The sequence below is a fragment of the Podarcis filfolensis genome (assembly GCF_964270895.1).
Source record: "Podarcis filfolensis genome assembly, chromosome: 17".
Taxonomy (NCBI): Eukaryota; Metazoa; Chordata; class Lepidosauria; order Squamata; family Lacertidae; genus Podarcis; species Podarcis filfolensis.
This window is the reverse complement of record NC_139621.1, coordinates 25,610,859-25,625,504: the sequence shown is the minus strand read 5'-3', so window position 1 is coordinate 25,625,504 and position 14,646 is coordinate 25,610,859. Positions and strand designations below refer to the sequence as shown.

General features: G+C 38.7%; 1 protein-coding gene across 17 annotated transcripts in view; it reads left to right on the top strand.

The window, feature by feature from the left end:
* The window catches only part of SHOC1 (shortage in chiasmata 1), a 36,500-nt gene that overhangs the window by 14,379 nt on the left and 7,475 nt on the right, over nt 1-14,646 (top strand). For 12 of the 17 annotated variants that reach the window (XM_083592742.1, XM_083592756.1, XM_083592757.1 and 9 more), the window contains 11 exons: nt 2,034-2,165; nt 3,427-3,603; nt 4,352-4,459; nt 5,826-6,007; nt 6,422-6,494; nt 7,615-7,684; nt 7,806-7,990; nt 8,744-8,861; nt 9,689-9,800; nt 10,982-11,103; nt 13,822-13,915. In XM_083592742.1, coding sequence (XP_083448868.1) covers nt 2,034-2,165; nt 3,427-3,603; nt 4,352-4,459; nt 5,826-6,007; nt 6,422-6,494; nt 7,615-7,684; nt 7,806-7,990; nt 8,744-8,861; nt 9,689-9,800; nt 10,982-11,103; nt 13,822-13,915 — 1,373 coding nt within the window. The remainder of the gene's footprint in view (nt 1-2,033; nt 2,166-3,426; nt 3,604-4,351; nt 4,460-5,825; nt 6,008-6,421; nt 6,495-7,614; nt 7,685-7,805; nt 7,991-8,743; nt 8,862-9,688; nt 9,801-10,981; nt 11,104-13,821; nt 13,916-14,646) is intronic. The other 5 variants (XM_083592754.1, XM_083592747.1, XM_083592758.1 and 2 more) reach the window with 4 other exon arrangements.

Sequence of the window (14,646 nt, the reverse complement as noted above, 5' to 3'; positions counted from 1 at the left end):
GGGGCAGGCTAGTAGCCATGAGAGTTATTCTGATATTATCGTGTACGACTTCTTGCTGTGTGCCTGTGTTGGGAAACCACAACCAACCACAACTTTCAGTGGCATGCACACCAAATGAAAAAGCTGTGCATGTGATTATCACATCTGATCACCTAAATGTGGGTCACACGTCACTTCCAGTATGAAAGTGTCTTAAAATAATACTTTTTTGAAAGGGGTGCAATGCACTCTCTGCCCTATATCTGTCGTTGTTGGGCACAGTCATGCTCTTCTGACTGGATCTTGTGGAAAAGCAATTAATGAATAATAATAATAATTAATGAATATGGCCTTTCACCTTTAATAACTTACAATTTGCTTCCCTTTAATGCTTTGCAATAATCTGCTGCCTGAAGCAGCCTGCCTCACTTAGTCTAATGGCAGAGTCAATCCTGCCCTCAGCAGCAGGTAGGGTGTGCATTCCCATTCAGATTATTCTGATGCAAGCCTGAAATTTCTCCATTGATCTCCTCCTCACCACACTTAATTCCCATTAATCACAGCTTCAGTGATTAGCCTAGCTAATAACCTTAACATATGACTGGAGTGGACTGGCTTATAAGTGCATTGGACGTGATGCACCGGTTGTGACAGCGCATGCTTTACAGGAATTTGTAACAGTTGATTCCACAGAATAGTGAGTTCGGGAACTTGAGCTGGATCATAAGATCTCTTACTGTGTCATTACAAGCCGCAAGGAGAGTAGGCAAGGCATTATGATAGCATAGAGTTGCACTAATCCTGTTTTTCCTTTGCATCAAAAGGCTCTGGTGCAATGCCATATCCACCCTACTCTTTCCTGCCCTATGGAGCCTTCTCTGAAACACCCTAACAGATAACACTGGCATAGACTAATCCCTGTTATTAGGTGTTGTCCTGCCTAGATGATAAGATAAATGAGTGTATATAAAAGTGTAAAGGGAGATTGCTCACAAAATACTAACTACCTCTTTGTGACCTAGTTTGAAAGTGGGAATAGCTAAGTATGTGCATATGTGCACGTATGCCATTTTAATTAAGATCTGTTAACATTCAGAATCAATTATCGTATTGCACTTTCCTGCTTTTTAAAACATCATTAAATGCAGAGTCACAGGAACTGATGACCTCTGTTCTATGCATACCAGAGTGGAACATCTGTACTTGGTTACTGCATTACCACCTAGCAAGCTCAAGCTGAAGCAACATCTGCATATTGATTGCTGCCATTGTATCAATGTTTTAGGGCTTCTTAAGATGTTAAAGACAGGGATGCAGGTGGTGCTGTGGTCTAAACCACAGAGCCTGGGGCTTGCCGATCAGAAGGTCGGCGGTTTGAATCCCCGCGACCGGGTGAGCTCCCATTGTTTAGTCCCAGCTCCTGCCCACCTAGCAATTCGAAAGCATGTCAAGTGCAAGTAGATAAATAGGTACCATTCCGGCAGGAAGGTAAACGGTGTTTCCGTGTGCTGCTCTGGTTCGCCAGAAGCGGTTTAGTCATGCTGGCCACATGACCTGAAAGCTGTCTGCAGACAAACGCCGGCTCCCTTGGCCTATAGAGCGAGATGAGCGCTGCAACCCCAGAGTCGTCCACGACTGGACCTAACGGTCAGGGGTACCTTTACCTTTAAGATGTTAAAACCTTCCTTACATGATAGGTGTCCTACTATATATAGTGCGTGGGGAACTTGCTGAGCGCGATCTAGTCTGTTCTTGTAGTCTGCCAGTTGGATTAGCATAGATCAGTCTGGGATTCACCATAGTCCCCATGTGGCTTTCCAGATTTAAGGTATTTTGAATCGATTCACCTGACAACTGCACCTGGAAGTGTTCTCCAAGAGTAGGCTGTTCAGAGATTACAGTATGATTTTAACAGGAGGTGGGGGGGGGAGTTGCCTTTTTGCTCAATTCCTGAATGTGAAATAGTAAAGTATTCAAGGTAAGGGATTGAATTGTCCTCTAGCTTGTCCTATAACACTTGTGGGGTTTTTTCCCCTGTTGTTGTAATTCTTAAGTTCTGGATGCTAAGGAGAAGAGCCCAACACTGGAAAACAATATCAGTCCTCTTACCCTTAACGAAGCAGTTCCTATGGAAAAGCAAACAAAGGAAAATGAAGAAATAGTTTCCATTCAGATTAAAGCATCAGGTACTGAATATTTTAAGACACCTGGTAGTTAAAAGATTCCTTTATGGGTGGTATTTATGCTGTGGTTTTCAGTGTTCCAAAGAATTAGAAGATCAACAATGGCAAGTTAAGCTTCCATGAAAAGTAGCTTGCTCATCACTACCAGTCTTTAGATACATACTTGGGTGTATTCTGCTCAGTAGGGTTGCTATATAACAGGAAGTTGTTGAGCTTTTTTTAGGAAGCGCCACCTTTTGGAAATCTCCCCGGACATCAATTCCGCCTTTGAAATCCAGGTGAGCTCCAGGAAAATACTGTTCAAGCTACTTAGCAGAAAAAAATCAGCATAGAAATGGTTCCCAGAACGTAGAAAGACTGAAAACCATTGCCACACTAGTATATAATTCACATTTATGAAGCACCGTAATTGCTTGTGCTGATTAATGCTAGGAAGCTGGTCTCCTATGTGCATATTTTATTAGACAGTCAAAAGGCGTCATGATGGTGATGTTGTGAAAGACTTAAGAGAGAACAAAGCTTGTAGAAGGTAGAATTGCCATTTTTATGAGTTAAAAGAAGATGGCCATGTGGACATAGAAAGCCCATAGAGGTGTGGATAAGCCCTTTGCTTACATGTAGCATGCCTAACCTATGACATTTTGCTGCTTGAGGCAAAGGACATGATGGTGTGCCCCTCATGCCACCTACAGAAGCCCATCAGACTAGAAGTTGCATCTTTCTTCCACACTGGCAGCAGCACAGTACACCTATAGGCAACAGGCTCACTTAAGACTTGCAGTTGGCTATGTGGCACCAATAGCTCTGTCCTCCAACACTACTAGTGCTCTCCTATTCCCACAATCCCCTGCCTGAGGGGGCAGCTTCCCTTTGCCTAATGGTTGGGCTGGTTTTGACGCAGAGCCTGTAATATCTGCATATGTCTAAAGTGTCTGCATCTGAAGATGCAAAGTGAACTTTGGCAGTCCTGGCACAAAGATAAAAGATAAAGATAAAACTGAAGCAAAATATTTCTACTGTAGAATGTTCTACATTTGTTCTCTAAGAAGGTAACAATGATGCCACCTAGTGTTTATCTACAACAAAAGGCTTATTTGGAAAATACCGTATTCACTAAATACAACATTAGAAAATTTAAAAAGTCTGTGATTTAAATTCTGTATTGCGGGCTGTTAAAACATTTTGTATTCTCATCAGACTGTACATTATTTAACCATGTGCTGCCAACCTGAAGTTTTTTTTGTGCGGGATTTGTTTTCTCCAGAGAGTCAATTTCAAGCATATCATATCCTTGAAGCTGCCGTGACTCCAGTTTTGAAAGAGCTCATGAGTTTTGGCATGCCTAAATGGAAATTTCGCACCCTTAATTTTGACACCACCAGATATTTTTTAAAACAGCAGGAGAAAGTGATCAGTGATGCTTTTAAACAAGGTGTGACTGGTAAGGACAGATTCATGCATTGTTTATGACATTAGCAGGGTTCTTTGTATTACTCAGGGATAAATGTAATAGTTTATAACTTAGCAGACGGGGATAATTGTCCTGGCAACTATTATTCGGGGTTTCTTTCTGAGAATCTTCTACACACAATCATTTTAATTCATGGTATTAGGAACTGAATTGAAATTTCCAAGGATGCTGTAATAGCCTCTTTCTTCAGAATGGACATCATTTGTTCATTTGGCTTTTAGAGAGAATCCAAACGATGTTGCTGCTAAACTGCATCAATCTAGTGTTTTCTGTATTGTCTTTTTCACCAGATCTGGAGTCATTTTTAAGACAATTGCAGTCATATAGCTGTTCATTGTTGTTGTTTTTAAAAGTATTATAGAAATACTGCAATTGCAATAATACCAAAAAAAGATACAATTACTCTAAATGCAAGGAGGAAGCAAGTAATGAAAGCTCTTACCCACTGAGTAGGAACTGACTAATGAAAGGGGTGTATATGAAATGCCATGTGGAACCACCATTTTAATTCTTCTTCCAACTGCAGAAATGTATTGTAATGACTCAGTAGCACTAAAGAGCACTAGTGTGGAAGCAATCTAAGGGCCTTAAATGCCCCCCATATAGAGCTCTGTCATTACAAAAAGGTAAGAAATGCTACTGCCTCATTTACCAAATAATTCTAATATTTATGGGAACACTCCTATGTAAACTGTACATTTCTGTGCCTTTTTAATAGGTATCAAAGAGGGGAGAGAGATTGCAGTATTCAAACATGCTGTTGCTCTTCATTTACTGGTAACAGTTCGAGACCTGTTATTAACATGTAACTTGAACACTGCATTAGGTTAGTTTTTTATATAAATAATAATAATAATCCTTTGTAATTTTAATAAAACACAGCATGAAAATACCTGAACACTACTGTAGATCGTTGAGGCACTAGTGACATTGTAAAAATCCATTCATATTTTATATCATTTTGTTGACAGATCTGTATGAGAATTCAGTTCTTCATTATTGTTCCAATTCCTCACTTTTTTAAACATGTAAATATTGTGAGGGGGGGCGGGGAATTGCTGTGAAAATGTCTTGAATGTAAATTCTTTTTTATTTGTTCGTTAATGGTATCATGGAAAAATTATATAGGTGGTGGAAGTCTTAGTTTCCTGTTACTGGGAGTAGAAATTTAGCTATCTGGAATTTGTCTTTTGCATGGATCTGTGGCCTAATCCAGCAGGCAGCAAGGAGGCACAACCAGCTGGGAAGTGCCCTGGCACTGTGATTGCCTTGCCAATTACTGCTCAACTCCTCTTTGCTTGCTGTTCAGGAGGGGATAAAAGGGAACCACCATGGGGAAGGAGAGAAAGGAGCACTTAGGGGAGCAGGTCTTCTAGTCGGAGAAAAAAGGCAATGGGAAAGGGGGGCTACAGCCGCTCAATCTCCCGAAAAAGCATCACTCCTTCAGATTGTCCAAAGATAGCAAGGACAATCTGCTGAGAACTGTATTGGATGGGTGAGCTATAAGGTGAGGTCCCCTCTTCGCTGCAACACCTAGAGACCTGGTGAAGCTCTGGGTATCCAATAAGTTTTGGCAATAAGTTTAGGACTTTGCTCTGAAGCTTTCAGGGACTTTGCCCTGAGGCTTTCTTCATTAGCCCCACATCCCAGTTCTAATGAGGGTGGGGCCCAGCATATCCTTTGCAGAGCTAGCCCTGTATCTTCTTCTAAATACATTTCAATATCATATTCATTTCATCAGAGCCTGAATTAACTTAAGGCTGTTACTCGTCACAGAAGTACTACATTTTGTCCTAGCATGATACATTTCCCTCCTCCAAAATATTTCTAAAGGTTGAAAGGGAAGAGTTAATATATGACCAGTAAAACTATCATGGGCCATAACAATGTTAAAAGTCTGTGGCAGATGCATACATTGTATTTTTGGTTTATTTTTACAGCATTACAGTGTATGTCACCTCCAAATGAATCAAGTATTTATATGGTTTGAGGGAATATGCTTATTATGCTTAGGGCTGTTTCTGTGCTATATATTTTTCTTTTGGTGTTGTTGTTTTAATGTTAAACTTGACGGTTGCTTTGTGATTGTTTCATATTGGACAATAAAAAGAAACAAACTACTAGTTTGTTACAGTACTGTTGTTAATGATGATTTTGTAAAACATGTGATTGATGTAATTAATTTTAAATAGGATATTTGTTCAACGCAAAAGATAGATATAAGGACTTCCTGGACTCCAGGCTGGATAATATTTGTAGATTGTTGGAGGTTGTGCAGATTTCCATGCAGAAGCAAGAAGTCAATCCCAAGATAAAAGAATTGCATCATCAAATGTCCAAATGGGTGCAGAGTAATATGAATGATCAGAATAAGGTAAATAATATCCAAAGCTGGCATATCTGCTGAAAACCAGACTGGAATTATTATACAGAATTTTTAGCATAGCATGAATTGCCAGGGAAGGAAAGTTCACCCACCTGTCTAAGTGTTGGAGAAATAATTCCCCACCCTTGGAGTAGGGGTAGTATGCTCGGCAAAACCTAGGACTGAGCATCTACAAATACTAGTTTTTGCATAGCCTTGCTTCTTATTTTTTCTACATCCATTAATCTACTTTTGCATTTAATCTAAATTACTCTTGCTTATTGTGATTAATCCTCAAGTCCTGAAAATATCTACCACTATCTCAAATTATTGTCAAATATTTTAAATATCAAATACAGACTGATCATTGTGTTGTTGTTTTTAAGCATACGGTACTTTATTTTATTTTTTATGATGTGCCAGGTAGTAATTGTGACTAGAATGGGTTTTGATGAAGAAACAGATGTACTAATCAACACCATCAGTACAGTGCAAGGTAAATGTTATTTTTTGTTTTGCTTGGAAACTGTATATACCCTAATATTTGCATGTTTGCTTGCATATTTCAATTCAAAAGTCTTGGATCTGAATCTCAAACTCCCATAATATTATTATATATTCTGTAGTTCTCTGAGCAATGATGATTTCTCTGTTTTAGTTTCCTTTTGGACAAGATAGAGACACATGCAGTGATTTCATGATAGGTGTTTTTTTTAAAAAACAAGCACAGTGAGCACTGAGAGCCAGGTAGGAATACTAGAATATAAAGTTGCATCAGCTCCTCCACAAGCAAGTGTGATCATCTCTTGAAGCCCCACAAAAGTCTTCCTAACTAAAAATCCCAGACCTAGATATGTTTGTTTCCCTCGAATCTCTGCAAGTTTCTCCAGCCCTCACCTCAGGTTGTGGAGCATGTCCTAGCCACCAGCCATCAACGTTCAATTAATAAACCTTTCCAATTCAAGCAAAAGCCATTGAGCAGGCACCTCTGAATTGCTGTAGAAACATTAGATGGTCATTAGGAAGCAATCTGATATACAAATGATGGTCACTTCACAGTCATTACAGCATGATACTTTCTGCCTTTGGATGGAATATGAATGAGACTTTTTGTAGGACATACAGCCCCTTTGCATGAGCTTTTCTATTTTGTCCAGGTGGCAAACTATAGTTATCAGCTTCAGAAGAACCAGGATATTAAGTTTGGTTTGAAGTTGACTTAATATCCAGACTTGTTCAGAAGCTGCTAACCAGAGTTTCCTGGTCCAGAGGAAATCAGAAACTACGTATTATAAATGGAAAAGTTTCCTATTTGTTTGCTGTCTCACACCAAGGGCATGAATGTATGGGGGGGGAAGGCTCATTCATATCTCATTAAGACAACAGATGATCATCTGAAGTTGCCCTTTAAAGAACAGAGAACTTCCCAGCACATTTATATAAATACTAAAGATAAAGTAAATATCATTACTATATGCTGGTATTTTTCACGCTCTCTTGTCTGATGGAACCTGACAAATGTTATTATTGGTTATTATTGGCCGTATGACAATTTCCACAGCTTCAAATGAACCTTTTAACTTGAGTCACTAACTTGCAGCTCTGTCTTCCAACAGGCTTGAAAATTGTGTATTTAGATTCTGAGGAAAGAGGGACTTTTCTAGAGAGCCAAGATGTAATAAGTAGGTGAGTATACTTCATTATTAGAAAATAGACTGGGATCTTGAAATTATTAAAAAGAAAAGATTTGTAGGATGTAACTGAAGGTAGTCATCCTAAAACTCCCCTGTCTTTGCTTCGTTTGCAGTTTGGAAAGATCCTCTTGTGTGGTTGTATATAATCAGAACATTGGACCTGATTTCCCTTGGACTCATTTTTCATTAGTGGTGGAGTATAATTATTCAGAAAAATCCTGCTGGCTTGATATTTGCAAAAATCTCCATGTTTCTTACATAACTTTCATAACCACTGTTCCAGAAACATTTGGAATTGGTAAGTGAATGTTTAAATACTAAATAGATGATAAAAGTCAAATAGGTTTGGGCATGCTTCATAAAAAGTGATCCAATATCTTTTCAAATGGTTACATAAAATTGACTCCCAGAAATGAAAGTCACATAAAATCAGATGGTGCCCAGGGTTTCCTCCCCCAGCTATACAGCTGTAAAGGCAGAAAAGAACTAGTGCTGTGCTCTGATCTAATGGGAAAACTAATATATAGTGTTAATACAGCATTTTTTAAATATATTGCTTTGTGCTAGTCAACTCCAATGGAGTTTTTAAAAAATATAATTCAGCAATCTTAATCTTTTCCTTATACATTATTTCAGTAATCCTTACAGCAACCTTGTAAAGTATGTCAGTATTCATAGTACAGATTGGTAGCTGAAGCTGAAAGACTGTAGTTTGCCTAAAATCACTTTATATAGATTGAGAGGAGATTTTATTCCAGGACTGCCTGACTCACAGTTCACTTAAAAGCAGCATGAGCATGTGCATATCTATGGCGTTGCCATTATATATCTTTAGGTGCCAGGCAATAACGCTCCTCTTCAACCAAGGGTTTGGCTGATTAATATTTTAAAGCATTTTAAATGTGTTTGTGGGAGGGGGGTTATTGTTTTGTTGTTTTCTGTTTTAACTACTTAATTATGCATTTATCTTGTGTTTTTATGAACTGCACCGAGACCCTTGAATGAAAGGTAGTATAGATATCTTAATAACAACAATAATAATATTCTTTAGAAGAGGTTTCTCCAGATAATTTTGGGTGTGTCCTTCTGGAACTGCCAATTCCATATGTTTTCCTGACATCTGAGGGCCTTCTCAATACCCCAGAAATCCTTCAGTTACTGGAGTCCAAGTAAGTAGTGAGCATCTTGCATTCTCTTTGCGTTTCCATTGTCATAGCTTGCAATTCCTCCTCAGCCTGTTCTCTATGGCTGTTAATAAGGATTGAATGTTAATAAACACTTGCGACCTACTTCTCAATTAAATGTGGCCAGTTGAGGATGAAGGAATCTGTCAATTTAGGTTTCTCACAGCTTCTCATTTTTCCAAGGCTAAATTCACTTTTCCACAATTCCTCAGCAATTTGCATTTTAAAACATTGCCAGCGTTTGGGTGCAAATTTATCCTAATAAGCACATTTTCCTATCAATTGTTTTCACTAATATACACATTTTGCAAGCAGTTGCTAATAATATAATGCATTTTTGTGTGTTATTTTCACTAATATATGTGTTTTTATGCACATTTCCCCTTAATATATGCAACACATAGGTTGGTTGTATTGCAAAATTCGGCAAATGTCAATTTCAGATGATGGCTGTTGTCTGGCTTGCATATTGTTTTTGGAAGTATGACTTAGCGCCCCCCCCCCCCCGCGCACGCCATTAAAATACAAGCAAAATATAATTTCTTCCAGTTGGGGTGGGATGGAGGGTTGTATGCCCTAGCCTTTTGTCAGGTAATTCAGTAGCAGGCAATGAACTGGCAGAGGTGTGGGGTGCAGGAGAGGTGAGGAAAGTCCTCTTAGAACTTAGCAGGGCCAGATGACATGGGCAAAGGAAGACTACCATGAGAAATAATACTGGGACATTCAGTGCAGGAAGAGCACAATTTTAAGTATTTCAGTTGGGTTACTGAAATGTACACAGCTGGTCTACTAACAGGGACTAATCTGTACAGGTACAATATTACATTTATTGAGAGGAAGTGCTGTGAGGCATTACAGTTCTTTGGAAGCACGGACCGTTACATCGTGATGACTGTAGATGAATGCACTGCTATCGTTATTCAGGTAAAAATATGTGGCAGTTAAAGATTTTTCCCTTGCGTTTTATGCTTTCCTGGACACTGAAGGGGTCTAAGATGTTTCACAGCTTAGCAATAAGTTAACATGAGAATATGTCAAATAATACGTAAATCTTGATAATCTGTTAGCCAAGGGGGAATTGTTCTGTTGTATACCTACTAAATATATCGTGTATTTTGCTCTATGATCCCGTGCATATCTACTCAGAAGTGAACCTTATTGAGTCAGTGAAAATTACTGCTGGATAAGTGACTACAGAGATGGCCAATTGCCCTGCTCTGGGTTGACAGCATTGGCAGCCCCTCACAGGTTGTCCTCCATTTCCCTTGTAGCAAGGAATCACATTCCAGCGGCCGGCAGTTGTAAAATCCCTCACTGGCCACATTACAGGGCAGAATAGCTCAGCAAGGCTAAAGTTTAAATTGCCCAATCATGGGCTGCCAAGGGGGTGGAGCCTGGTTGGCGGACTTGAGTGCAGAAGTTCTCACTCTGGTCTGCCAATTAAGCGAGTACAGAAACACAGCTTTAGATCAAGTGGGTGATTGTTACTCAAGGCATAAACTTTATAAAGTGAATTAATGAAAGTTGTCAAGCAGACTTTTGAGCCTGTAAAATTACAAACCTCAGATAAATGGAGGGGTAATAAGTATAAGACACCCCCATGTATAAGACGACCCCTATTTTTTTGAACCCAAAATTAAGAAATCAGTATATCTTGAGTTGTTGAGCTTTTCTAGGGGGAGCTTACCCTTGAGTTGTTTAGTTATTCATGTATAAGATGATCCCCAATTTTTGCCTAATTTTTAAAGGAAAAAAACCATTGTCTTATACACGGAAAAATATGGTAATACTCATGTGGAAGCAAAAATATTGGTGGTTCTTTCTTTCTTCTAATCCACACTTTAATCCTGCATGAATTAGTTGCAGAGTATAAAAGACTCGTGACATTTTTAACATTTAAGGCACACTCACTGATTCTGCTACGATTTAATAGGCATCTTTAATACAAATCTCAAAACACACCTTAGCTTAATTATCCCTGTTTTATAGAAAGTGAAACTCACTTTCCAAATTAGGAGTGAAATCCTGTGCTTCAACCATTTTCAGTGACAGCTATAGTCTTGCATATACAATCAGCTCTTTGCTTTATACTTATTTTGTTGCAGAACATGGAAGAACTTGGTTATGAAAAATCTTCTGATAGCATTGTGTTAAGACTTGTGGTGCTGTCACTCCAGTACAGCTCCTGTTGGATTATTTTCTACTCCCAAGAAAGATTAAATTCAGAGTAAGTTCATATCTTTTGTTTGATCCTAGTTCATGAGGTTTAGAAGAATGCCATCTTTTTTTTAAGAAGTGAAAGCTCAAATTTGCAATATTTCTGCCAAGGCTGTAGCTGTAATGGAGGAGATCCTCTGGACCAGGAATGTCCAACAGTTCAATCAGCTCCTTTTCCTTTGCATTGGCCTAAGAGCATCTGGTCCCTCCCCCTCCCTCCATTTTCGCATAACTGCTGGAACGAAAGACGGAGTTTTTACTCGTCTTACATTTTGCTCTTAATAACGGGGCTTTCCTCCCTAAAAAAAGCTCTTTGACCTGATCCCTCCCCAAAAGGGGTAGATCACTGCCAGTCCCCCCCCCCCGCCCCATGAGTAGATCACAGTCTCTTGGAAGTTGGATGTCCTTGCTCTAGACCTTTCCCCTGAATGTTCAGTATGGAAACAATAGTCTACCTGTTGCTTAAAACATACCTGTTCCTACCTTCCAGCATTCTGGCAAATGACTGCAAACACTTTAATACAGCAAACACTAGACACTTACTCTAAAATGTTTATTTTATTAATATCTCATACAATGGAATAACCTTAAATATATTTAACTATGTTATGGTTAAGTTATCTTTCCCAGTCCTGTGTATCCTCAGTTGCCCTCACCACAAAATTGTTGATTATGGGTCTGATTGCTGCACATATCTTAACAAAAATGTTTTGACTGCTGCTGTTCGGGAGCTGAATAGCAGCACGTTAAGAAGTGCAGGCCTCTTAAAAATGCTGCAGCCTAGCCAGTCACTATGTAGCACCCTGCTTGTGGTTAACGCTTAGCTGGAATGAAATATTCAATGCAGCAATAGAGAAATTAAAATAATAATTTATTTGTCAGACAAATAAATGAGAGACACAGTGGTATATGGTTACCAAAGCTCTGCCCACTCCAGCCCTGATGGTCAGCACTTATATTTCCTCAGCCCAGCCCCCTTGGTCCTCCTTTGGCTGCCTCTGTCCAATCAGCCTGGTTGAAATTTCTATTGGCTGTTTGCTAGAACCAATCATAAAAGATACACCCATTTCCTATTACCTTTTATGGGAGACAAAGAGCTATATTTCCTTCTATCTATAAATGGCAAACAAGTAGCCATATATCTTACATTTGCCTCAACAAGGCACCTTAATTACCAGATGACCTCTTGCCCTCCTTGCCCTATTGCCCTCCAAAACAGATGGCTAATGGTTTTAAATTTTTATCTTAAACAGAGGTCAGAGATCTTGGGTTCACATTCTCACACACCATCAATGAAAGTTCTCCTTCTTTGGAGGTCTTTAAGCAGAGGCTTGACAACCATATGTCAGGAGTGCTCTGATGGTGTTTCCTGCTTGGCAGGGGGTTGGACTCGATGGCCCTTGTGGTCTCTTCCAACTCTATGATTCTATGATTCTATGAAATAAGAATCTAACATAAGAATCTAACATTTCTTACTTTCTAAATCCTTTGCATAATTACATTTAAGCCAATATATTTCATACATAACATATATAGATTTTTAGAAGCAAAGGCCTTTTCAAAGTAAAACTTCTTCAGTTTACACCCCTTTCCTGGCCAGCTGCTTTTCCCATTAGCTCTTGCCCTTTAACCTGTGGCTCAAGTCTCTAATGGGTATTATATTTTGTTAAACAATGAATCCTACTATTTACCAACTCTTAATTAGTGCTTTTGCAGCTTGATTGTATTCTGTAGGGTCAGTAACCTGGTAACCTTTGCTCTCAGCCTGTAATTCCCTTTTTACAACTTTGAGAATTTTGGCTCCTGCTATAAATCAGGGGGCCCTTGTCCAGGAGGATAAACATCTGCCAAAAGTCTTTTAGACAGCTGGTCTTCTGCCTGGCATTAAAAACACACAAGCATCTGCAAATATATATATATATATATATTTAAGCTCATTTTAAAATACAAGTCTTGATCAGATGCCTCAACTATAAAGAGGTTATTCCTCACTAATTATTTATAGGAGAAGAGGGTCATTTCTACATCCACATTCACTTTCCTGGTGCAGTCTGACTTTCTTCAGATCAGACAGAAATAGCTACCTTAAATGCTCTTTTCTTGTGAGGTTATGGAGAGAAGTCTGGGTTGTATGAATACTACCCATTCTGAGATATCTTGCTTTGATTCTTGTGGATGGAATCCAACTAAGTTTTACTGGGAATTGACCCACTGAAGTCAATGGGCATAACTAATTTCAGCCGGCCTGCTCTGAGTAAGACGTAGTTAGATACATTTGTCAGTTTTGCAGTTACTGAAGTGTTCTACATTTTTAACTTTGTTATTTTTTACTGTATCATGTAGTTCTGCCTGTTCAGTTTTTATTGCATCCTTTCTATAAGTTAAGAAGAAGAATAACAGTGAATCTATATTTGACCGTACACCACTTAGAGATTTTATTTAAATGGTATTAAGTGGTATATACTGTAAATGTTTTAAAATAAATACATATATCACAGAAAGGAAAAATATTGGAACAAAGTAAGGATACATAGGAAAAGAATTCTGGCATGCAGTGTAAGCCAAATACATACATTTTATAAAAAGAGATAAATCTAAAGAATATTAATGTTGTTTGTACTTTATCACACTGTTTCCCCAGCAAATGTTCAAGTAACTTAATGTTCAATATTTCATAGATTTTGAACACAGATATTGACTAAGTGTAATGAAATACTACTTTATTTAGGTATAGTCTGGCTGGAAAGACTCTGCAGCACCTAACCTTGATTTATGGAGCCTTGGTTTCATTTGCACAGAAGTCGGAAGACTTTGACGTAAAGGTAGTTTTTGTAAAATATATTCTTTAATGTTGCTGATGAAACTCCATTAGCAGAATATTTGGTCCTTCATGCACAGACAAAAGATAGGAAATTGGTTAGATTTTAATATCTGCTGTAAAGGAATCTCAAAGGATGTGTGGGATCTGGCAGTAACTTGGTTTGCATGAAATGCTAAGATAAGGTCTGTTTGCACACCCAAACCTATCCTCACCAATGAACTATGACTTGCTAGTGATCAACAAATTGGAATATAAAACCACTGTTTGAAGTTGGCTTATGAATTCCAGCTTGTGTCAACCATGGCTTCTTGTTGCATCTAATCCCACTATGCAAGCATAATCCTGGTTAGTGTTGGTGCCCCGCCTCAAGATGCTCACCTGTCTAGAGAGAAATGCGGCAAAAGTGATTAGCAAACAGAAACCAACATTAGGTGAAACAAGACTCCAAATATTGACCCTGCTTTGTTCAACAAACTATAGTTAAGACAAACCATAGCTTTGTGTTACAAGTGAAAGTGGCCACAGTTTTCAATGGAGTCTGTATAAAGCTGTGTTTCTTATGTCATCACTTGGCTTCCCCCACCCCTATCATTTGGTTCTCATTTGCGAGGGCTGAAGGCTTAGAATGAGAGTACCTGATTCCTGGAGTGCTGGATTTCTCACTTTTTTACATAGCCAGTTGGCACCAGTGCAGATTGAATTTTCTTGTGACATACCCTACATTCCCAAATG